This window comes from Cryptotermes secundus, unplaced genomic scaffold (genome assembly GCF_002891405.2).
Source record: "Cryptotermes secundus unplaced genomic scaffold, Csec_1.0 scaffold1016, whole genome shotgun sequence".
NCBI classification, from domain to species: Eukaryota; Metazoa; Arthropoda; class Insecta; order Blattodea; family Kalotermitidae; genus Cryptotermes; species Cryptotermes secundus.
The window spans coordinates 814,748-841,247 of NW_019724759.1; the positions used below are offsets into that span (position 1 = coordinate 814,748).

Here is a 26,500-nt window from a genome sequence, read left to right on the forward strand (position 1 = left end):
AACAGATTTCAAGGTAAACAATTTTTTTTTGTCATCTCAGAACCCAAGTACCATTCCACTGATTTTGACAATATCTTATATTGGAAGTCATTTCACGTATTACCAGAGGGACATGTCTGCCTGTCTAAATATCTGTGACATCTGACTGATTAACATCTTTAAAAGAAATACTGCAAAACAAAGATTAAAGTGATCTGGTTGTATGATGTGAATGGAAAAGAGAAGATAAAGGAGAAATACAGGCAAGAAGATTGTATGAAGAATGTCACTTGACTAAGCTTCTCATAGAAATGAGTATCAGGAATCTTCCTGGGTGTACAGGGCTTCCAGCACATAAGGCTTACTGCCATCTGTGATTTGATTATCTAGAAAATGTGGGGGCCACAACGTCTCACAACACAGTGGGCCTCCACGGCCTGTTCCAGGGATAGCTTTACCTTTTTACCTGTATGAAGAATGACACAGCAAGCCAAATAGAGGAGGGGGGATATGGAAGGAAAATGAATAGAATGAACAAGGCGTTAGTTTATTTTTATTTGTGGTTTGCTTAATGACACCGTAAATAGCTTAGACTTTACAGTATTGAGTGATTGAATAATTAGTGTATAATGAATTGGATGGAATGCAGGAGGAAGATGTGTGGCCCGAGTTGACATACAATCATGGAATTTCCCTGGAATGACTCAGGAAAACCACAAAATCCTCAGCCATGATAGTTGGTATCCCATCAAGGATTCAAACTGAGCCCCTCATGGCTATAAGTCAGAAACTGCTTGAAGTTACTTGCTCAGTAGAAAGATGTCATTAGGATCCCCAGCTGCATTGGTTATATGCGCTGAATGGTATTAATGAATTGGGAAGGATGAGACCTCTTTTAAGAAATTATATCATTTTCCTCGACAAACTGAGAAGAATCGTAGAAAATTCAGGATAGCTAATTTGTTGGCTGAGAAATGTAGGACCTCCTGAAAACAAAACAGAGTTCCCTGATTATGGTGTTCAGATCTAAATAAGAAATGCTTATTAAAAATTGCACCCACCTGTGCCATCACTAACAGTTTTGCTTCTTGACCGGAAGCTGCCGCTACCAGCATGCAGAATTTCCTCCCCAGAATCTCTGCTGGTGTCAAGGTTGTCATAATCAATGTTCCCTGCAGAGTGTCTCTGAGGGCCCTTTGGCGGTTTCTTGGGTTTCCCCAAAGTGTGTGATCCTTGGAGGATGACAACACCTTTACTAGTTGTTGGCAAAGCATTCTCATTTGCTGCTGCTGTACTCCCGACAGATGAGGTACCTGTGCCTGTGGTTGCACCTCACAGACAAAAAGAACACCCATCACTTTGCTATGAAGTCTTGTCTGATGATCTGCTGTACACCGCTCAACGTTTTGGCATGTATTGCACCTGTCATACTTGGGACAAAGTTGGTGACTGTAGTGTACAAGGAAATGGAATGGCTTCAACATATGGTGTGGCCAAATCCAGAAGGTCACACTTACACATTAGGCACAGACTGTCAAAATATTAGGACACCAATAAGCACCATTAATACGGATCACAGTTATACATAACATAGTAACATGTATAATATAGATTGGCAGCTGGTTGTATATTAATGTACTGACTGCCAATCCCATCACTTGACCAATTGAAATTTACAATATGTCAATGCCAATGCATTTGTTGACAGTAACTAATGGCTGGAATTAAGTTGAATCTTTTACAACGTTTGATAGATGTTGTACCTGTATTTGTTGAACCAGGTTTTGTCGCTGGAATGCTCATGTTCCTCACACTTTCTCTGATGATCTGCCGGACTGTCTTGAGGAAGGCATTTCTGAAGTCAGCAGTGCTGCATATACAGAGAAAGCAAAATATATCAGATGTTAAGGTCACTTAGAGATGAATTCTGAAATTCTTCCTTGAACATACTTTCATTCATCGCTTAAATGGGTGAATTTCACTGCATGAAATATTTTGAAGTATCATTACACTTGAATGGATGAAGGGTAACATTAATCACCTAACAGCAGCTGAGGTAAAATTCCTAAGAAGTACAGGAGGAAGAACAAATTCAGGGGGAGAGAATAAGGAAAAGTCAGAGGAAATTTAAATATAAATGCACTGAAAGATTAATAAATAACAGAATGAGATGGTAAGGCAAAGTTATTTCTATGCATAACTAATTAATCACTACGCCATGAAGGCATATGCGGGAGTGGATGTATAGATTCACGTTTTCTTGACTTCAGCACTAGTTGGAGGTGAGTGGTCAGCTTCATGCCTCGGCCACTTTATCCCCAGTGGAAATACGAGTAGCCCTGGGTACCCATTGGATAGGAGACTGGGCGGGTCCCAGAGGCGGTCCAGGCAATGTGGACAAGAGAAAATTCTTGCCCCACCGGGACTCGAACTCTAACTCTTCGGTCATCCAGCCTGTAGCCAGTCACTGTACCGAGTGTGCTATCCTTGCTCATGAATAAGATGGTATAAGCACATTTTAAGAATGAATGAAGACAGAGTCCTAAGAAGGTTTGGAATGTGAAAGTAAAAGGAATTCATCCAAGAGGAATACAAGGATGAAAATGGGAGCAGCATAATACAAAAGATATCATGCAGAACGAATAAGTAATACAAGGTAATTAAGGAGGAGGAGGTCTGGAAAGACATAGACAGATGGAAAGGCTTGGTTGTAAGATGACTCACATAAAAGCAGAGACATCAAATGAAGAAGAATAAATTAATACTAAGAAATAGAATGTTTTCTGTGGAACAACAGGACTGATCCTCACCTGTTGGACAGTACATACACCTTCTCTGACCGTCTCTGAAGCTGGCTGCGTAGATGGATAAGCTCCCACAGGAAATGAGAGTCCATGTCTTTAGCTGAGCTTGCTCGGACTTGAACTTCTGTGACCGGAATCAGAACTTGATATCTGATGATCTCAACCTCACTCGAACTGCTCTTACTTGTGACACCCTGTTGAATCAAGAGTCAGTGAACATGAACCATATCTGTAAATGTGTATAAACTTGTATTTCCTGAGACAGCTGTTATAAGAGAAGTTACAAATATTGGCGTTTTCACACCAATGTTTGTTCAGAGTATGATTTTTTGGAATGTGACGCTTGTAGCTTTGTACAGCTTTGTGACAGCAGCTTTTCTGAGGTGTTTGCTGTCACCGTCTTCAGAGTCCAAGCAAATATGGCAAGGTCACAGTTTATGTTGCACAGCTGGGTTGCAAGGAAGGTGATCACTCAGGTCTATACAGAGGAGAGAGAATGCAATCTGGGCTGACAATAATGGTTAACAGGAATTCAGTTCACCATTTTTCTTGGCCTAAGTTACCACCCCCCTTCATATGTGACTATTTAACCTAACTGCATCCCTATGCTATTGAATTTGACCCTGAATATGGAGGCAGAATATTCCTCCAATATATTTGTATTCACCCACAATAATACATCACGTCAAAACCCAGAAGAACACAGGCTGAGTAGCCACCACCACAAAAACCTGAATGCTTTTAAAGTAATTTGTCAGTTATTTCCTTTTCCTTTGTCTAATTTTAATGTTTTGCTGAAACAGTGACAGCATTTGTGTTTGTGTGGACTGAGGCCTATTATGATTTAGTCTCAAGCTTAGGATGTCGGTAAATATTGCAGTGAGTTGAACTGAACTTACCATGAGTTTCTTCTTCTGTCTAAGTCTCTCTTTGCATAGGAACACAACAGCTGACTTGAACACAAAGCACATTGCATGCAGTTCCAGACCCTTCTTGATCTTGCCAAGGAAGTCTGAAATGTTGAGCCATTCCACGCCTCCATAATACAGGAGGTCACCGGGACTCAAATCAATTGGCTGTTAAGCAAAGCAGTTGCATTAAAACTTAACAATAACATGGCAAAATTTCAGCTACTAAAAAAGCACACAATCAGTAATGAGACTAATTAGGAACAAACATTTCAGAATTAGGTTTCGGAGAATAGGAAAATTGTAAGAGAGTTTTATAATCTGGAAATTGTATAAAAATATTACAATTTCTTGTCAGATTAGAGGTTGTCATGTTCATAACATGAAACAAATAGAAAACTCTTAGGTTTGTTTCAGCAAGAGGTTCACTGCTCAAACAATGCTGTGTGATTATGGATCAGTGATCCATATGTGCAAACTAAATATACTCAGAAGTCACAGTTATTCACCTGTTTACATGATTTCTGATGCTGTCGGAAGAGGTGATCAAAGATGGCTCCATATTCCTCGTGTATCCTCTGCATCTCGTTAATGTGTTCAGCTACTTTCTCCATGCCTTTCAAGGCCTCTAAAACACAAATTTTGAAATGACTTAGCATGGGGTAAATATATGTGAGAATTGAGCTAAAACTGTCACTTTTACCACTTGATAATTTGAAGTGGTAGTTTTTCACACATTATAATTTATATATTTTTTTTTAATTTATCCAATCAGGCAAATACAATGTACATTCCTCATCACATGCTACAGTAAAACCAGTGTGATGTGTGTGACATGTGATAATAAGCTCTAGCTATTCTCCTGTAAACAAAATTCCTATGAAGTTTAAACCTGATATTATATTTTAAAATTAAGCTCAAACTTTGAACTGGTGCATGATCTTTCACACTGTGAAAAGTTACATATATTATGTATTACTGAAATTTTAATTTATGGAGATATTTTAAAGGTACATAAATTTCAGAGAAAAATATTTGAAAGAAAAGAAGATCTGGTGGTCTTAGGCATGATACTGGATTATCATTCAGAGGGTTCTGCATTTGATTTATGATCAGATATTTGTGTGTAGGTTTCTCTGCTCCCAGAGTGAAAACATCACTTCCAGGAAGTAAAACCCTAAGAATGTGAAGAATGCAAGCTCATATACCCACCAAAGGGTTCACAGCCAACGTTAAGCTGTAGGTGTCCTCTACTATCATCGTGATCACCCTACTATCATCAAGGCTAACAGAATCTGTCCTGTGAATGTTCCTTACTCAAAAATTGATTCTACATCCTTGCCAAGGTAGGCATAGGTCAGAAAAGTTGAACAGACCATAGATGGAAGCATTAGAAACAACTGCGTTTATGAAAGCCAAACCAGACTCACACGTTTTGTGTTACTTGTACATGAAGGAAGCATTTTATATTCTTGTTACTGTAATTTTAAAATACGGAAAAAACAATTGTGAATTAATGTGATTTATAAAGAAACGTATGGAGGCCCATCTAGGGCATCGATTTATATTAATTCAGAAAGAAGTATGAAGCATTTCTTTCAAGAACCACACTTGAAGGCGGTGGCCCTAGTTCATCCAAACATCCATATGCACTCACCCACTAGATGCTGGTGTTCATCTGCTTGTGGGTCTGTAAGGTTCCTCAGCTGTTGAAGCAACAATGGATACTTAAGGATTCTTTGTATTGGCTTGATAAGATATGATTCAAGTGTCGAGGAATGCTGCTGGCGAGGATTTCGTGCTGCAAGGAACTCTTGGAGTGCCTGATTGCCTTCATCTGCATAAGTAATTCAACATCATCAGTAACTGCACACCAAAGAAGCAGTAGTTCTTTAAAATTGAAGTTACATATAAGAATACCTATTACATTTTAACTGGCTTAATAAATAATTTAAAACCTCGAGACACTAAAACTAACAACGGATTAAGATGATTACTCACTTGGGTGCAGAACTTTTTGTGCTTTAGAGTGGCTGGCACAAAACGAGCTGTAGAGTTTGAAGTGATTCACATAGTACAGGAATGCACTACCCACAGAGAAGAGCACATTCTGCAATGGCATAAGTGTTTAACAGAAGAGAATAATGAAGCTATATTATAAATAATTTCATTTAATACAGACATTTTTTAGAAGCTGCAAGAACCTCAGCATTATATTAGATAAGCAAAATTACATTTATAATAATATTAATAACAAGTGGCTGTGCAGTAGTTCAAGTGGTTAGATGCTGGTTTCTCACTGAGAAGTTTTAGGATCAGTCTCTAGTTGCAAGATTTATGGTGGATTAAATGGAACTAGATTAGCGTTTTCTCTGAGGGGTTTTTTTTTTTCAGTTTTCCCCCTTCTAATTGCTATTCTACAAGCAATCTATACTCATCTATCATTGCCCCCAAAAAGGTGTGCTATAGCTCTGACTAGGTAGCACATTATCACATCTTCAGTCTCTAAACTGGGGACTTCAACATACTAGTTACAGAGTGAGGCTGCGCCATAGCTCAAGCGGTGAATCGCTGGCTTCCCACTGCGGCAGCCCGGGTTCGATCCCGGGTCTGGTCAAGTAGGATTTGTGGTGGACAAAGTGGCACTAGGGCAGGTTTTCTCTGAGTACTTTGGTTCCCCTGCCAATCTTCATCCCACCAATTGCTCCACAGTGATCCTCACCTATCATCTGGGGCTGGTACAATAGGCCAGAAGTGGCCGCAGTACAAGGGACTTAGTCCCACCCAACTAGCAATAAAAAAAAAAACAAACATTTTTTAGTAAAGAATAAGTAATTTAGGTTTATATTGAATGGTGGTTTCAGTAATGCTGCAATCTTGCTATCGCCTTAGTTCCCTGACCAAGTTAGTTCAAGCAATAATGCTTCCAACATGCATCTGAATCTCATCCAAAATGCCTTGACTGAGATTTTTATGGTTCTATGAAAGTTCTTCAAGCAAAGGTGGAAATAGTTTCTCAATTAGGGCATGGTAGGTTTCTTCCATATACTTTCCAGTTCATTATTCAGCAATCATTCTAACATTCAACACTATATAATCTGATATGCTGACCCCATTACAAGATACATCACATGAGAAACTGCTTCAGTTCAAGTCAGTACTTTCCAAAAATGAGGCTATAAACGTCATTCCACTTTGAGACCTGTTCCAGTGAAGTTTCTTTTCTGTGTCTGTTATATCCTTTTTGTTTTTCAACTAAAAAGTTTACTAGAAACAGCCACCGTGTCATTTAAACGTAGAATAATTTCTGTGGAATGAGAAAACTCCATATTTATTGTATTTAAAGACATTATATTGAAAAAAGAACAGTACAAACCAAGCAATTACTGATAGATGGTGTACTCACTTTAAATTGACTAGGGTGTTCAAATTTGTGGAAATCAGGCTCAAGTTCCAATGCTTCATCCAGATTTTGTAGGAACTGTCTTTGGAATGTTACAATCTCCTGAATGTTCCCAAACAAGGCATTGATCTCAGCATTTGATAGGAATGTCTCTTTCTTTAATGGTTCCAGGTAGTTCTCCAGCAGATTGTTCAAGTGCTGTAAGAGAGATGAGATATTTGAAGTTCTCAGACGTTAGTGCTAATCCCTTGAGACCTTCTTTTAGTGACATACCTCATGGCCTTAAGATCCTATTCAAATTTCTAAAAGGGTAAATTTACCTGGAAAAGGTCAAGTCAGACTCATGAGTCTTAGCCCTTTCAGTGCACCTACAAAACAGTCTTGTTGTTTGTAACAGTGAGTTCAACTTCAACTGTTAAAATGAAGGAACAAAAGTAATCCATTCTTTAATATGCTTTTTCTTTCTTATGTGTAAGTTTATTACATGTTTTAATACATTTATTCTGAAACACCACTTGTCTTCATTAACCCTTTAAAAGGTACAGTAAATATGATAACATTTTTGAGAGTGACATTGGTGAATTAAAATGTTTAGTACATAATAAGGTTAGACAAATTTAAATTCTCAGATTCCTTATCTCCATACTAAATTTGCAAAAATATTTTAAAATATATTTTATAAAATACTCTACCTATATTTTCAGCAAGCTTGCTTATGCAAAAACAAGAAGTTGTCATATGTAACCTCTCACTTTCTTGAACTGGCACCATTTCTTCGTATACAAAATAAATTCTGGCAAGCACTTTATAAATTTCACTAAAAGCCGTTACTTTGACATTACTTCCATCTTCCTTTGTATTATAATGCAGTCGCAGATTATTCTGAATTGTCTCAATTGTAACATTTCTGTGAAATCTTCAAAATAAATTGTTTCCAACTCTAGCTACTGAGCCACTCTTAATTACATAAATTACTTCATGACTTCACTGAATATGTACACTATCAGGAATGGAAATTAGTTATTAAAAACTGACATTTTCTAAACAAAAATCAAGACTGCAATGTTGACAGAAGCATAGGTACATCTCTCACTGCTACCTCTAGTTCATTCTGTAACTATTACTGACAACCATAGCTTCCTTTGGGTTTCATATGATTATTTTATTATACAGTTTAACAAAATTAAATGTACTGGTTCAGAAATCACAGGGAGGCTGACACTAACACGTACATACTCTTACACATATCTGCTCTCATATTTAACTTTCTCTTCTACATTACAGCCTCCATTGAGATACTGTTATGAATTAATACTGATGTCACATTGTCTTCACAAAAGTAAGGAAAATTCTTGCAACTCGTACCTTCACATACGTCCTCTCAGTGTCAACCAACTCTAACACTACTTTGCGGAGTTTCTCTGCATCTGAGAGTTGGCGGCTAGGAGTGAGCAGAGCCTGTGACTGGCTACTGGCCACACTCCCAGTAGGGCTGGACTTCCGTGTTTCCACTGGTGACCTGCAGAATCCAGTTACTTGTTCTGCTGTCTGGAACAGAAAGCCATTACACTGTGACTGTATAATTTGTTAACTGCCACTATAAACAGCAGAAACTCGTGTAACTATTATCCTTGCAGCATGAGATTATGTGTAAAAAATTCAACCCTGTGTTACTCAAAATCTTTCTGAAGATGCAGAGAAATGTCACAAACTTACATGGAATTTTCAGCCCATAAAATCATTAGATTTATGCAGAGATTAATTAAGATGTTCATTACACAGCTGCATCATCTGTCTGCACTCTTACAGGTATAAAAATTGACTGTATAACATGTTCTTTAACATTTTTCATGCTATAGATGTAAATACAGATCCTTTGATATGTCAAGTTAGGACAGTTAGATTAGGTCAAACTGTGTTAGATTAGGTTACAGGCATATATTATATCCTTTGGGATGTTAGATTAGATTAGCTCAGGCAGGTTAAGTTATGTTATATTTCGTATGTACATTACATCCTTTCATAATTCATTATTCTAAATTAATAAAGGAAGTCAGCACAGAAAGTGATAAAAGCCGAAGTGACTTGCAACATTCTTCCAGACACTATTCTATTACTTTTTGTTTTGGTGTCTGGTGTATGCTAGTCATTTGTAACAGACTGCCCAGGCAAATGTTCTTCTGGGTTACCTTTGTGTTATAAGATGTTGTAAGAACTTTACTTTGCAAGAAAAATAAATTCATTAACAATTGTTGGATAGACAATTTAAACATAATCTCACACATTTTTCACTCTACACATTTATTCTAATACAGTGGCCGAAGCTAATTAAATATGCCAATTTTATTTTCAGTAGGGAGATTAATGTCTTCTGAAAAGTGAACCATATGGTCTGGCAGATATTTACCAACATTCCTCCAAAACACTGGAAACCTCTACCAGACAACGTGTGTCATGTCCCAGAGGACAGTAATCTTTATAGTCACTACTGTGGGAACCTCAAATATCATTTACCTTCAGTAGATTTTCAATCTCAAAAGAACTTGTCCGTGAAGTAGCTTTTCCAGTATCACTGGAGGGTGCTGGAGAACTCTCTGTTTCAGGGGAATACAGTTCTTTACCTGCATAACACAAAGCAGAAACTTCAAATTATATATTTACCAACAATAAGAAATTAAATTGATAATATAATCATGAAGTCATAATGCTATGACTAATCTTGCCTTCTCATCTGCTTCATTAGATAATGTGAACCGGGACACCGAGAAGGCCATTACAATTAAAACTTAAAAGAAAGAGATGTATGATAAGATCCAGAACAAGGTGGTTCAGATGGGTATTGTAAGCTGTCAAGAGGAAGAAAAATGGCTGACAACAAATTTAAAAGGAAATATTATGGGAAGAAGGCAGAGATTGGAGACTTTCTCTTTCATCAACCTGCATAAAGTGGAAATAATGCTTGAAGAAGATGATCCATGTACTAAGGAATTCCGTTGACAAATAATGGTAGATATAATAAAAATACGACACTCACTCCAACCCGGCGCAGGGACGATCAGGCCAGAGATCATCTCCTCGCTGATGACGGGCGGTTCTGAGGGAGGGGGAGGACAAACAAGGCTCTCGATAATATCGTCCGTTGCTCTCATGATGCCAGCAAGATCCGGTGGTTCTGTGCGCGAAGAACGCATCATCATGCAGAGGGCCAGTTCCTCCTGCAGAACGCTCTCCAGGTACATCATGTCCAAGTCGCTCACAATAGCTCCATTGATCACCATGATCTCGTCGCCCTTGATGATTCCTGTTAAGAAAACATTTTGTGATGTGTGGGTACTTAAATAATTGTCATACTTTTCTTTATCCACATTTGTTGTCTAAAAGCAGGTATCTGTAAATTCATTCTGAAAAACTAAATATGAGTTGCAGATATGGTAAAGGCTTGAAGTTTGTTGTGACAATTATGTAACCAGACTGATTTGTATGACTTTACAGAAAGACTTGTACTGGGCATAGAACATGTGTTTCATTTTGCCTACAATTTATGTCTGAAGAATTTTTCGCTCCAATAAATTACTGAATAAATTATGCTTGACATGCATGCAGAAACACGTGTATGTCTGCATGAAAAATTTATCTTGCTCTTGTTAAATTTAAATCATAATTTTGATATGTCAACAAGTGTCAGTAAAACTCTCCTATATGTAATTTCATGAAAACTTTTAAGGAGTTTTTTCAAGCATAGAGACAGATAGATGCTTAGAGCAATTTTAACAGGCACCCTGCAGGATTTCAAATTAACCTAATAAGATGGTAAGGAAGCATGAATACAAATACAAGAGGCAATCCACCCACATGGAAACCTGAATATATGTTTCAGGCTTGAATTCACCAGTTCTCCTCCAGTTTGAGCATAACAAACCCCTGTGTTATTCTAGAGTCTGGGTGTCTGAGTACCCAACTCACCATTCTGCATGGCCACGCTCTTGTCCTCCACTCGGCTCACATAGCAGCAGAGCTCGTCCTGGCGGTCTGCATTCTCTATAAGTTCTGCTTCCACTGAAAAGCCCCACATCTGCTCCAAAGTAGTCCGTTGAAGTTCTACTTGGTAGAGAATTTTGGCGCATACCTCCACAATTTCGTGCGTATGAAGCTGCAAAATGTAATTTTCTTCCTGGTGTTACATGCATATGTTACACTGTGGAGTAACTGTTAGACTCAACAGGAGGCATGGGAGCATAGAATTAGCGGTAGTGGCAAAAGTTTGAACTTCAGTAAAAACCACCACTGTTATTGCAGTATAAACTCAGAAATACTGACTTGACAATTCTGCTTTTGCGCCAGATAATGGCAACTACCCTCATTTCCATATGTTCACGTGTATTTCTGCTCTAAATAATTGTTTTCAGTTATGGGTACTGAATTTCTTTCCAAATAAATGACATTAGCCTAAATCAGTATGATAATCTTCTGCTAGCACAAATTATTCTGTGTTCAATGCTCTGTGTTATGAGTATTTTACTTTTATACATAATTTATTGAGTGAGATTTGAGATTCAAATTTCAGTGATTATGAACATGATAGCTGCTTCAATCCATACAAATGCTGGTAACTGTGTATCAGTCCACAGAGAGTCACATCCAAGGAGGTAGTAACCTTCATAGTCATTCCAGGTTTTTCATATAAATCTCCCATTATTATTATTATTAATTCTCATTTTAAAATTATTGTAATCTCTCATGAAACTCATATTTCATCAGTAAGGTTTAATCTTCACTGGGAGCATATAGCCCTTAAATCGACACTTTATATCCATATGTAGTCATATTTATTCTCAATATTGTTTAATTTATTAACTCTGTTTATATTGACAAATACCCCACATTTTGCTCTTTTATACTTTCTAACACCATTAGAGAAATGTACAAAACATTTTTTATTTCAATACCACATTTCCATATGGTTTCCATTAATATTATTACATCAGTTTGCAAAAGAACAGAAAGAGCAGCTGCAACAATGATGATGACAACGTTGACAATAACATTAATAATAGTAATAGTAGTAGTAATAATAATAATAATAATAATAATAATAATAATAATATCCTAAGATAATAACCATCACAAATTGAAAATATAAAAAAAAATATTAATACAGAGAAAAATAAAACAAGATTTTTAAGAAGTGCAGGTTGAACAATAATTACGTATGTTTCTATGAGGTCCGTCCGATGCGGAACGAAATAGTTGTGGTCTTCCATGTCTCGTCTCTTCTTGACACGAACAAAATGTTCCATGGCGTTTAAATTCTTGCGACCACAAGCACTCGCGAGGAACTCCTCCACGGACATCGCATCCCGCAGGTATACGTGAGCAGTCTGCGGGGACCAGCACGCCCAAGGAATTATCCACATGGAGTATGTCAGACACACCAGGAAATTGGGTCACAATTAAAGAATCAGCTAATCTAAAAATTCCCGTCCTCTTCGAACTTTGAAATTAAAGAGGCTAACTTCTATATAACAGGTATAGACAAATAAATATATCATAATATGCCAACTCAGAACCAAACTTCTGAAACATGCTGTTTGAAGGAACATTATTTACATTAATTAACATTCCTTTCACTGTGTGAGACTTCAGGTTCTCATGGTGGTGACTATGATAGTTATTGTTTACTGGGATGTGACGCCGGGAAATCCGGTAGATTGTTACACGTTTCTCTAGGAATGTGCTGCCTCAATATTTATCATAGAATGAATCACGAATCTGTCTTACCCTGAAGATGAGTGCAATATTTGCCTCAAAAGCTTCGGTAATTATTTACCAAAGAACATGGAATCACATCCCAGGAGACAATAAACTTCATTCTTGTTAATTTTTATTTCTTAGACCTTAAAATGACTGTTTTAAAGTCTGTTTTAGTTGGACTCCGCCTTTTAGATTATACATGGCCAAAAGTGCAAGGTCATATGCATATGGAATTTTAATTTTTTTGTCTTAACTCCTGCATATGGTTTCTGGTATGCTGGCTTACATATCCTGCCTTGTATTGGTTCTGGTGTCTGGAAGAGGGGACCAGCTCTTTTAGTTGTGCCAGATGAACAGACTTTTTACCTACGGACAGAGACTGTCCAACCTCTGAAACGTTGTTTAAATAAAAATAGCACAATGGATGAAGTCCAGAATGTCAAATGATGTATCAAAACAGTTGCTACAAACATTCAAAACTGCAGTTACAAAATTCAGTACTATTCACACACTTTCTCTGGTTCTGTCTCATGCCTCTCTCTGACACAATACAAAGTAAAGTAAAGTAGGTATAGCTATCCCTGTAACAGTCCATGAAGGCCCATAGGGTTGTGAGACGTTGAGGGTCCCACATTGTCTAGACAATTGGCTCAAAGATGGTGGTAAGCTTGTCAGCCCTACGCTCGGGCTGCGCTTTACTCCCCAGGAAAATTATTTAATTAATTCCTGGTGCTCATTTCTGTTAGAGGCTCAGTAAACCCCAGGGCCTAGTGTGGCTGGAAGGATTAGGTCAACTGAAAAAATCCAATGACCTCAACACAATACAAAGTATGGGTAAAAATTCTAATTTATTTTATCATTATATTTGTAAGTGTTCAGTCCTAAAACAGACAGTTTTATAGCTGCCACATTCATAAGAATTTGAATATTGATCAAATAAAGGATTTAGTCCTGTATTAATTACTATACTTCATTAAGAAATGTAGAATATGGACAAAGCTTATATTTGGTGTTGTCTTTTGGACTGCATTTCCTTGGTGTGTTTAGGGATTTCTGTCTCTTCCTCTAATATTTGATACATATATATGTAAATATGCTTTCATTTTGAAGATCAGGTTGTGAACATTGACCCAGCACAAATTTATCTTCCTCAATTATTTTGTTAATATCTGTTTCATTGCTTTGGTTAATAACATCAATAATTAACAAAAGAAGGATAATCTGCAACACATTTTACCTGGTTTTTGCATGTGAAATGTATCTTCATGTGCTGGTTAGTTAGAGTATTAAAATAATGGAAAGACTGATACCCCTATTGTGGTCTGCAGATAAGGCCTACTATTCTAGTTGAATATCAGCACTAAACCTTAAGCAAACTGTCTCAGGCAGTGATATCTTCTGAAATCATGTTTTGCTGGTATCCTCACATACAGTTATAGCCTTAGAGTTAAAACCCATTGGATTGGCAGATGTGCAGCCTTTGATTTTAGACAAATTTCCCAGTATGCATACTAGTGTGCACCAGGTGGGGTGGGGACACTGGTCTTAGGTAAAAATCAGCAGGTGGCAGTAGTACCAGAAACTAAGTAACTGATTCCATGGGAAAAGTCCTTCTTGAGAAACTAATAGTTAGATTTTCAAGAAATTCACCACTAGCTCTTTTTCCTTATACCTTACACCCACTGCAGTCCCATTCTTGCCAAAGTGAAAAATTTTTCATTGATATTTTCTTTCATATGTATTGATGGAAGCATTACAGGTACAAAACATTTATTTTAAAAAATTAGAGTTCATAAATAATGTGATAACGTGGATAATGCCACAGTGCACATGGTATATATGCAGGAATTCAATTTTAAGAGCTGATACCCTCCATACTCTGCTACTATAAACACTTAATGGAAAAATGAATAAACGTTGCTTAATAGTAATTAATATAACAACAATGAATAAGTACTCTAACATAGACACATAGCAATGAATTCTGAAGTTCCTAGAACTGGATTACAATGACAAACATGTTATATTTTAATGTACAACTTTGATTGTTGGGAATAAGAATGTTGAAGGTTTGTTAACGTTTTTGCAAACATTGCAGTTGCCATCTTCAGGGTGGTTGTCTCAGTTGGCCGATTGGTCAGTTAATTTGCTGCTGACCCCTGCCAGCACAGTCATTCTTGGCTTCAGGTATCTTTGAAGTCTATGACAGGGATTTTTTTCTCTTCTAGACATGTACATGTTAAGAAGTGGGGCATATTCTTTGATGAGGTCTTTCTGTGTATGCACAACATCTGTTGCACCTCTTTGTAATTCATTGACAGCTAAATTGCTGTCAGCCCTTGAGGACTCTGAAGCCCATATATGTACATTAGGAAGCTCACTGTGAGTGGGAGATGAAAGTGTGATTGGATGAAACAGAGAAATGGGGTGCTGTCCAATATGGATGAATTTCTGATTGAGGGAAAGAAGTGACGAGAAAAAAAAAGCAGTTTAGAGAAACAGAAAGTCACGGATAGGTTCAACTTGAGTATGACCACTTCAGTGATTATAGCAACACTGGAAAGTATTCAGCATTATAATGGCTCATTCCCAAGAGCCAAAGTTGCACACTGAACTCCCGCTGCTATATTTCCTTCCAATACCTGATTATCAGGCAGAGATACTTTGACAGTCTTTTCACTCTCCTCTCTTGACGTCATCTGGAGTGAACGCCGGCTAGAGCCAGAATTTGAGCGGGAGAGCATAGGAGGCCTGCGTTTTGTGGCCCCTCGACCAGCTAGCAGATTGTTCAGTAGTGATGGACTCCGGGCACAAATGAAGGCATGAAATGAAGATACAGTGAACACTCCCAGCTTGTTCAGTGTATTCTTTGTAGCACGAGACACATGGGTTAGGAGGCTCTGGAAGAAGTTGAAGAGAATCACATTCTGTAACATACTTCTTAATCAGATGCTAAAGATAAATCTCTGGAAACAGTTTTAGAATATACAACATTAAATAAAAGTTCATACTCATAATTACAGAGGGAAATAGAGAAACAAATAAACATATCATATTTGATACATATCCTTGAATCCAGTGTCAGAGATTAGCTCCATCTAATGGACAGAGCAGAGTAGGTTTCACAGTATTATCTGATGATTTAAGCAGAGACATCTTTTGAAACATATCTTCTTATCGAAACCATGACAATGGAAAATGCCCAATATCTGTATCAATTTAATAACTTAATTTCAACACAAAATCTTTAGACTTAACACATGATTTGGTAAACTATATCTCACCTTCGGGTTGGGCAGTTCTCCACTTTGCAAACTTGCCATGTAACAGCGAAGTCTGAACTGTTCACAATGCAGCCGCTCGAGGTTCTCCTCCCACTGAACAATTTGGTTGTTGATCTGTTGTTTTGTCTCTGGGTCTGATACTACACTTTGCTGTAAGTCTGCCATGTGCTTCAGCTTGTGGTCCTGTATGATATAATGCAAAGTCCACAAGTTCAGATGTACTTACATAGGAGTTAACCCTATCTTACCTATAATTTTACAAATGACGTTCATTGAAGGATATCTCTGTGATGAAACATTCAGTAAATAAGATTAACAAGCTATTATTATACAAAACCCACTCAAAGAGAGAGAGAGAGAAAAAGAAGAAATCCAAGCAATAGATGTCTTCTTGAATGTGATATGCTGTGGACTGGCAGATCATTACCATCATTTCTGAGAGACCTGCTGTATCCATCTTCAGGGAAGCCCTGAAGATGGAGGAAGCAGGTTCTTGAAAAATACTGGAATGATCTGCCAGACTACACAGCATCATTCATGGTCATCACTGTGAGAGCCTTCATTTTCATATGTGTATGCCACTCTTGACCAGTATTAAGTAAAAAACAATAAAGGATAGAATTTAAAATGAAAATTCTACAGAATTTGGAATTTAAAGTTTGTTAACAGTTAGAAAAGAAATTATTTGAATGATTAAGCCATTAAATATGGGACTTCACTAGATTTAATGGTGAAGAAAGAAATCTCACTCTCTTGAATGACTTCACTAGCAATGAATCTAGTATCACTGACTTGTATGTGGAGTATGGAAATTATTATTTTTAATGTCATGTACAGTCTACTGCAAATTGCAAAAACCAAGTTGTAGGGCTCCTGAGGAATAATTTCTTGGCTCCAGCAAAGCAGCGTTTTTTGGTCAATAAATTAGATTAATTTTGGTCCTTGTTTGTGATGCAATACTAATTCAAGGCTGTAGTGCAAAAAGACACATGTTTATGTGAAACTTCACTACACCTTGGAATGTGCATGAAAGAGCTACTGTCATACTCAGCGGCCTCCATAGTCTAGAGGTAACGTTCCCACCTCATGACTCGTGGTACGTGGGTTCAAACCTGGTGGAGGTCGTGGAATTTTTAAGGGTGGAAAAATTCAGGGAACAAGTCCTCCGGGAGGGACTTTAAGCTGTGGGTCCTGTGTCGTAGCTTTACGGCACGTAAAAGAACCTCATATCTCCAAAGGAGGTCACTGAGCCAAATTCAAGGACATTTCCCGCCCAACAGTATTCTCTAACGCCTCTGATAGATGGGGGAAGCATTATAGACACCGCCAAGCCAGTAGAGGCCGAACTCGCTGGCTCGGTCAGGACTGATGGCACACACCAATATCGGTAGGGTATAGAGACTGGTAGAATATCATAGAGGGAAGCACAATGGACCAATACTGGTCTAAGTGCATGGGGAAACCCACCCTCTCCAATAACTAACTACTGTCATACTCACCGACTCAATGGCCTTCTCCAGACGGAAGATTTCTTCCTGCAGCAGGTGCAAGGTGCCTGTTTTACCGCGATGACGTGCAAATGCAGCTGCACAGGCAGAGTGGATACTGTTCACCCAGTTCTCTAGCTCAACTTGACATGGTGCCTGAACATAGCAGCAGTGTTAATGAGATGAACTCACTCCAAATCTGAACATAGCAGCAGTGTTAATGAGATGAACTCACTCCAGATCTGAACATAAAAGTAGTGTTAATGAGGTGAACTCATTACGCATACAAATCTGAACATAAAAGTAGTGTTAATGAGGTGAACTCACTCCAGATCTGAACATAGCAGCAGCGTTAATGAGGTGAACTCATTGCTCGTACAAGTCTGAACATAACAGTAGTGCTAATGACACAAACTCACTGCCTCTCTAAACATAACTGTAAGTGTCAATGAGATGAAGTCACTGCAAGTACTTGCATCTGCAGAGTAAAACCATCAGTGGCATATGCTGAATGAAGATGTACATATATCAGCATATATTTTCCAGTTTTAAATGTATACTTACATGGAGCCTGACACACAGGGACAGCGAAATGCCAAAGAGAAACCATGTAAGTCATATGTGTCTCCAGGGCTGGGAATGGGAGTAGCAGTGAGTGGATGCCATCTACTTAGTTCCAGAGCACTTCATTTCAAGGAAGCTATTTTCTATGCCTTACAACATCATAACTGACATTCCCAGTAATGGTATATGTAGAAACAAATTCACGACCTGGTCATTCCATAGCGCTTTTCTACTGATCTGAAGAGTCTACCTTGTTCTGAGAAACCAATTCCAGCTATGTGCGGCTTGAACGTTCAGTAAGTTTGGCTACATCTGGTCTACAGGATGCTTCAAATGTAATACAGGTACAGCACCACAGAAAATACAGTTATGTTGACACTGCAATGTATTTGTTTGATAGTCAATTTGTTCACTCACCTGAAAGAGGTAGGCATCCCCAAAGGCTGTGCTGAGGCAGAAGATGTAGTCCCTTTTTGGGTGCTCTGGTATAGGTTGCATGATCGCACCATCAACGATAATGAGGTGCTTGGGGGCTGCCTCAACGGAGCGTCCCTCTCGGGAATCACATGGATAGAAGAGAAGGGTGGTGCCCTTCAGGCATACCCAGTAGCCCTTCCAGCCCCGCTTGCGTGCCAGCTCTATCTGGTGCTTTTTCCGAAGCAGCCACTTCTTTACGCTCAGGAATCTGAGTCAGGATACAGGATCTTAATGAATGCACTTGGAAAATGTCAGCATTCCACTGAGGCCACTCTTCCCGCATTGTTTCTCTTGTCAAAAAGGAATGTAAAACTCTGAGATGGGAACAACAGTATTCCATATTTAATTTTATTAAGTCAATTACGACTGACGATTTACTTGACAGCCAAAATAAACTTAGAGCCCACAGTGTACCTCGAGTTATACGATTCCAAAACAAACAAACTCCGTGGCTTTAGTCCGCAAGCGAATTACACCGACCGAGGGACCGCCGCATGTCGGCGAAGTTAGTACCAACTTTAACGGCTAGAGTGTGTCGTGTGGTCAGCGCAACGAATCCGCACGGCCGCTAATTTCGCTTTTCTAGACCGGAGCCGCTACTTTTTCATTCAAGTAGCTCCTATTATCCTCACGAGGTTGAGTGGACCCCGTTCTAGACCCACTACTTCTCAGGAAATCTGGCAACGCCGGGAATCGAACCCGGGACCTCTGGATCTGTAGCCACGAACTGTGACCACTAGACCACAGATAGGATTTTAAACACAAATCTGAAATCAGCAAATTCGGCCAACTTGTATATTTTAAAATAATTACTGTCCTTGAGGCAATGCAGATGGAAAGTGTGTACGCGCAGAAGACATAGGCGATGGGTGGTAGTGCGATTGCTATACCTATCCTATTGCTTTTGATTATGAGGTGTACTGCACTTATTTATCGTGACTATATAACGTGAAAAGGTGAAGTTGTCCTTGTGCTTAATTCATAAAACACCATGACAGGAAGGTGTATAAGGGAACAGAGGAATAGCTCCACTATTCTTGACCTCGGCACTAGATGGAGGCCAATGGTCAGGTTCACGTCCCTGACGCTTTATCCCCGGTACCGATTGGATAGGAGATTGGGTGGGGCCCAGAGCCGGTCTGGACGCTGTGGAGAAGAAAAAATCTCTTGCCCCTGGCGGGAATTGAACCTCGGCCGTCCATCCCGTAGCCCGTCCCTCTCTCGACTGAGCTCTTCCGGCCCTTCAATATGTCTATGTACGTACTATCCGGCAATGGGGATTATTTCTGATGGCAGAGAAGTGTGCTCTTATTACAATGGGACCAAGATAATTTCTGTACGAATGTATTTCCGCTTATAAATTGGCAAGACAATGGCAAAACAGCGTTCGCATTACGGATTTTCACGGTGCAGACCCAGTTTCTAGTGGGTGCGTGTTGCGTATGTTCTTTACCCACTGTTTGTAACAGGAAGTTGCTTTTGGGGGCAACATGCAATGCGGCACAGTTCCGAAACGCGAAGCCACACGGGATCTGAGGTTCTCACAGCGGTGGGATATAACGCCGCGTGTACTGCTGAAATTCAACCGACGTTTCGGAGGAACATATCGCCTCCATCCGGCGCGAAGGCAGGTGGCAAGCCGGCTTGCCATCTGCTTACACGCTGGTATTTTTCTCTGCTTATTCGACCCTGAAGATGGAGGTGATATGTTCCTCAGAAACGTCAGTTAATTTTCAGCGGACTACACTTCGTTATTTCCCCGAAGATAGTACTCTTAAATTTTATAAACGTTTACTTGACTTTTACCCCCCACCCCGAGGGTTTCCACCTCGTCGCAATGGGAGGGCCCAGTCCCGGATGACGCAGCCCGCCATGTTGGCAAAGCTGTCCTTACCAAGTGACAGGAGATGAGGGGAAGCTGGTATCAGCCCACAGCGAGAGCATCAGCTCCATCGGCGCCGGCGGGGTGGTGGTGGGAAATCAGGCATCTCCCCCTCCCATGGACTTTTTAAAAACTGTCTCAATTGAACTGGATCCGTTTTGAGAAGTCAGAGTTGCTCAGTTAATCAGAAACTTCCGAACATTTTACGGAACCAGAATGTTCATTACTGTATCCACAAGAGCGATTGCCAATTGTGTCTGTCCTCAGCTATATTGAATCCAGCCCATACAATTCCAATCTATTTTGGATCTTCATTGAAAAAAAAATTAAAAATGTAAAAAAGGAAATCTGTAAAATATTAACGCGAAAATTAAAATAATTACAAACATATATGCTTCTACCCTAAATGCGCTAGGATAACCAGCATAACTAGTCTCAGCACGCACATACACACGCCGAATACCAGCCTCGAACATTACCGCTACGGAAACCTGCTCGTGACAGCCTTTCGACCTGTGAATGCAAGTGAGTGGGACATATAAGTAGTTCCATTTTTCTGATGACATTTTTGTGTAAAATGTATAAATCTCGGATGTTCGAAAGAGATCTTGCTTTTCAGATGGCAGTAGAATATTAACTGGATGCATAGAATGGAATGTGATAATGTGAATGGAAGTGGCCGTGGCCCGATTCAAGGCATTCCTCTGTATGGGCTCGGAAATGTAAGATTATAATTTAGTCAGAAAGTAAGAAAGTAAATCTATCCTATCTTAATTTGGTACGTGGAACTAACGTCATAACTTACACAATTCTCCAAGTACATATAATTAGAGTGATCAAGTCAAGGATGATGAGATGGGCAGAGTATGTAGAGAGAGGAGGAATGCATATAAGGTATTGGTGGGAAAGCCAGAAAGAAAGATACCACTAAGAAGACCAAGACGTAGGTGGCTAGATAATATTAAAATATATCTTAGAGATGTAGGATAGGGTGGTATGGGATGGATCGATCTGGCTCAGGATATGAACCAGTGGAGGGCTCTTGTGAACACGGTAATGAACCTTCGGGTTCCATAAAATGCTGGGAAGTTTGTGAGTAGCTGCACAATTGGCGGCTTCTCAAGAAGGGCTCAGCTCCATGAAGTTAGTATAATGTGAGAACCGACTGATGCGTTACTGGTCCACTGAGCTCCTAACATCGGAATAGCTTAGCGACGCCCTTCGTCAGAAGAAAGGCCACAGAGTCTGCGCAGCACGCTGCAAGCCTATACGGCCCAACTACAACTACAACTCTCGTAAATCGATTTTATGGACGTGGGGCAAATCCACAAGGGAGTGAAGGCGCCAGGCAGGGCAGCATGGAAAATTAAATTTGTTTACTTCAGTAACTTCCCAGATTCTGCTGTAGGAGTTTCATGGTTTCCACAGGGCCTTTTCCTAATACCACGTGTGCACAAATTGACTACAACGTACTCTGAAGAAACTTCGAATCACATCGACGCTCATGCCATCTTTATCTGAGGGGTCTCGGTCATTCTTCCACGGAAACTGGGTTCTGAACATACGAGCCACCTGCTTTCACGCTGCTGTGTTGCTCGGATTATTCGACCCTAAGACAGAAGCGATATGTTACTCCGAAACGTCGATTTACTTCCAAACTGACTACACGGTGTTAGAACCTCAAATACTGCGTATATATAATATAGGCCGTGATTTTTGCCATGGCCTCTGGAATGCGAGTGAGAGGAAATGAGACGCAGCGGGACAGTGGTTGCGGTTGTGTTGCGCTAAAGCTGTACGGCGGCACTCATGTCTAAGTAATACACACCCTACAGTCTCTTTCTCTCAGTGGTAGGATGTAAAGGTATCCCTGTAACATTCCGTGGAGGCCCGTAGGGTTGTGAGACGTCGAGGCTCCCACATTTTGTAGACAATCGGCTCACAGATGGTGGTGATGTTGCCAGCCTTACGCGCCAGCTGCCCTTTACCCCTCAGGAAGATTCCTGGTACTCATTTCTGTTAGAGGCTTAGTCGACTCCCAGGGCCATAGTGCGGCTGGAAGGATTAGGCCTACGTCAATTGAAAAATCCAATGATCATATTAGAATTCGAAATCGCGACCTTCCAGCTTGTAGCACGCTGCCTCAACTAGCTACTCTAGCACTTTGGATGGGGGTGGGTCTCTCTCAGTAGACTCGACCAAATGTACTGCGCATTCTGTTCAGAACTGCCACGTTTCAAAATATGGACTGTATGTTACAAACGGAAAAGGAAGAGAATAAGTTTTAAAGAAACGTACAGTCTCTGCATTGTTTACTCTTCGTGCTTCAGTTTCTCTGCACCTGAGTGACATCTGCAGGAGCAAATGAGATTTGCGTGTGTAGTGACCGTAGTCCCTCCGTCACTTGTCGGCACAGGCTGTGGCCCGCGGTCAACTTAATTAGTGCAGTGACAGGATTGACACTGAATGTGTTACAAACACGCCTGAACACGGCTAACTCTGATATACTGCTTTCACGTTTCGACAGAACTATTTTCCATCGTGTTTCAATTTTATCTGACTAGGGGCTGGACGGGGGCACGCCGTAGCGTAGTTGGTTGAGGCGCTATGCTACAAGCCGGAAGGTCGCGGGTTAAAGTCCCGATGAGGTCATTGGAGTTTTTTTTCAATTCACCTAATCCTTCCAGCCGCACTATGGCCCTGGGGTCGACTCATCCTTTAACAGAAATGAGTACCAGGAATTAATTAAATAACTTTCCTTGGGAGTAAAGCGCGGCCGGTGCGTAAGGCTGACAACCTCACCGCCATCTGTGAGCCGATTGTCTAGAAAATGTGGGACCCTCAACATCTCACAAACCCATGGGCCTGCACGGCCTGTTACAGGGATAGCTTTACTTTTTTACTTTTACGGGCTGGACGAGCGAGGGGTCGGAGTTCGAGTCCTGGTAGGGTCAATACTTTTTGTCTTCTGCACGTCGCCCAGAGCGGCTCTGGGACCCACATAGCCTTTTATCCAATCATTACCGGGGCTCTTCCCCGGGGGTAAAGCGGCCGGGGCTCGAAGCTGACCACTCATCTCTAACTAGTGCCGATGTCAAGAGAATGTGGATCTACACATCCTCTCCCCCCTTAGCCTCCATGGCATAGTGATTCATTGAAGCATAAGGACAACTTTAACTATTTTACGTTTTTCGGTTTTGTATATCGAATTTTGAGCCAAAATAACTATTTTTTTCATATTGTTTCTATATACTTTCCGCACGAATGACGGGGAGCGGACTGCATACAGGGTGTGGTGGGAAAACTACAAGGAAGGAGACCGTTAGGAAGGCCTAGACGTAACTGAGTGGACAATATTAAAATGGATCTTAGACAGGTGAAGTGGTATGGACTGGATTGATATGGCTCATGATAGGGGCCAGTGGCCCACTCTTATGAGCACGGTAGTGAATCTTCTTGTTCCATAAAATGTCAGGAAATTGAGTAGCTGAGCGACTGGCAGCTTCTTAAGAAGAACTCGTCTGCATGGAATTAGGTTATGAGTTCTTATAATTTATCTCAACGATAATGTAAGAAGAATATAATTTTATTAAATTATTATCATTTAAATGACGCCACTATTTCACATTACAGAATAATCTGTTTGCATGTTCACAGGACTTGCATACAAACAAAAACACTGCTTCCGATTTGCAAGTCCTCACAGCAGTGACAAGTAAGAATGCATTTTTTTCTAGGATGTGACGCCGTATAGTCCGGTAGAAGCTCACCGATGTTTCAGAGGAACGTACTGCTTCTATCCTCAGGGTCGAAGAATAAGCCAAGTAAGCAGCAAACACAATTTTGCTTCCTGCTGATTGCTTCTTGAACATAATTTTCGACCCTGAAGATGTGGGCAGTAAGTTCCTCCGAAACGATGACGGAATTCTACCAGAGTAGACGGCATCATATCTCTTGTGCATGCGGTGTTCGAGCCAGCGTTTCTGTTCCGTGGGAATATTTACTGAGCATCGCGAACTCACCCCGCCTTCCTGACGGCGCCGGTGCAGTTGAAGGACGCCGCAGCGGTGCCTGTCTGCTTGGCGCGGTACGGCGAATTGTGGACGCTCTCCTCTTCGTCGCTCACCGCCGTTGTCAGAGACATCCTGTCGTCGTCCGACATCTGCAGACAAAAGTTAACAGTAACTGGATCACGTGATCTGCCTGCCCACGGACTTCAACCGCCTTCAGCGACTAAGGCTGTTTACGCCGAATAGTGCGATGACTGATGAATGATGACAAGGAAATGATTTGCAAGTCAGTGGGGCTGCTCTAATCGAGATACAATCTCAGGAAAATCCTTTCGGACGTTTCTAAGTTATTTCATGCATACAGACGGATAGACGAAACGATTTTAGTAGGCGAGCCATAGGTTTGCGAACGCGCCTAATAACCCTAATGCTTCGGAAATTAGTTCTATTTCCGCCTTCAGTTGGAGAGGTCTACCTGGGTGCAGAAGGGTTCATGCTGTGGACCCTGAGAAAATAGAAATCTCTATATCCTCTCCACCTGACGACGGAAAGTGAATCCATTTCCGAAATATTGTGGGATTATGTAAAATTTAGGACGATGGCTGGAGTCGAAATAACTCTAAATTTTGTGTGACATTATTTTGAAATGGCTGTACCCTTGCATAACAAGAAGTTACGTTTGTCCCCTTCATCCAATATTTTAGGGTAATTAAATCCAGGGCCGGATTTAAGGGGGAGTGACAGGGCCTCCACGAAACAGAAACGAAATCCACAGATTTCATTCAGACATTTGCTTCTCTAAAATCACAAAAATTAGTTTATATTTCAGTTATTTTAAGAAATAAGAACACGAAAATTAATTTCCAAGATTTTAATTTGTTTTAGTGATACAAACTCCCACACAGACTGAGGGTGTTTGAGAACAGGGTGTTGAGGAGAATATTTAGAGCGAAGAGGGACGAAGTGACATGAGGTTGGAGAAAACTGCATAATGAGGAGCTTCATAACTTGTACTCTTCTCCAAGTATAATTAGAATGATCAAGTCAAGGAGGATGAGATAGGCAGGGCATATAGCACGAAAGGGTAGAAGATTATTGCATATAGGATATTTGTTGGAGAGCCAGATGGAAAGAGGCCACAAGGAAAACCAAGACGTGGGTTATTGGATAATACTAAAATGGATCTTTGATAGGATGTGTTGGTATGGACTGGATTGATCTGGCTCAGGATAGAGACCAGTGGAGGGCTCTTGTGAAGACGGTAATGAACCTTCGGGTTCCATAAAATGTTAGGAAGTTCTTGTAGCTGCAGAACTGGCGGCTTCTCAAGAGGGGCTCAGCTTCATGAAGCTAGTTAGTTAGTTTAACACATTCATGAAATAAATGAATAATAACAATTATGCATATGTAAATATGTAAAATGGCAATGTAACATGCAGTCCGTCAACTCTGTTTTCATTTATGAGGAATCTGAGGAAAGTTTCATATTTGATTTCAATTGCGGAACACCTTGGCTTGCGGAACGCAAGTGTTCTGCTCGGATATAGTTTGATAGCCACTGACCTGAGAAAATCAAAGCAAGTCCGAACAATGCAGGAGGGGAACAGATATTGAATCGGACAAATGAGGCCTGTATAAATCCTTCCAGTTTGCTCAAGGTTTCGTGTACAGATTACATCCAAGCGACAGGATATCTATGGCGGTTTAATGTACAAGCTGTCTGAGCCATGGCTTAGGGCCTGAAAATATGACAGCCCGCCAAATACTGGAAAATAAATCAACCTCGAGACAAACACAGCATTCTCTTGTAAAAGTCGAAAAAATAACAAATGGCTGACTGCACCTCGCCAGATTAGAACCGTGGAAACAACACAGAGGAACAGAACACGACGCGTCCAACAATTCTTCTATTGTTATGTGTGTATTTTTTGCAGCAGTAGCGTTATTTATC

The 26,500-nt window shown here is 40.1% G+C and overlaps 1 protein-coding gene across 2 annotated transcripts in view; it reads right to left on the reverse strand.

Moving 5' to 3' along the window:
- LOC111863021 overlaps positions 1–26,500 on the reverse strand; it is a 112,927-nt gene that overhangs the window by 17,754 nt on the left and 68,673 nt on the right. For both annotated transcript variants that reach the window (XM_033750895.1, XM_033750896.1), the window contains 18 exons: positions 24,562–24,701; positions 18,598–18,865; positions 17,629–17,772; positions 16,130–16,312; positions 15,488–15,745; positions 12,302–12,472; positions 11,058–11,244; positions 10,129–10,395; positions 9,609–9,715; positions 8,460–8,642; positions 7,098–7,292; positions 5,693–5,801; positions 5,349–5,528; positions 4,201–4,319; positions 3,683–3,859; positions 2,790–2,977; positions 1,743–1,849; positions 1,041–1,310 (listed from right to left, as the gene is read on the reverse strand). In XM_033750895.1, the coding sequence (XP_033606786.1) occupies positions 1,041–1,310; positions 1,743–1,849; positions 2,790–2,977; positions 3,683–3,859; positions 4,201–4,319; positions 5,349–5,528; positions 5,693–5,801; positions 7,098–7,292; positions 8,460–8,642; positions 9,609–9,715; positions 10,129–10,395; positions 11,058–11,244; positions 12,302–12,472; positions 15,488–15,745; positions 16,130–16,312; positions 17,629–17,772; positions 18,598–18,865; positions 24,562–24,701 (3,253 nt within the window). The remainder of the gene's footprint in view (positions 1–1,040; positions 1,311–1,742; positions 1,850–2,789; positions 2,978–3,682; positions 3,860–4,200; positions 4,320–5,348; positions 5,529–5,692; positions 5,802–7,097; positions 7,293–8,459; positions 8,643–9,608; positions 9,716–10,128; positions 10,396–11,057; positions 11,245–12,301; positions 12,473–15,487; positions 15,746–16,129; positions 16,313–17,628; positions 17,773–18,597; positions 18,866–24,561; positions 24,702–26,500) is intronic.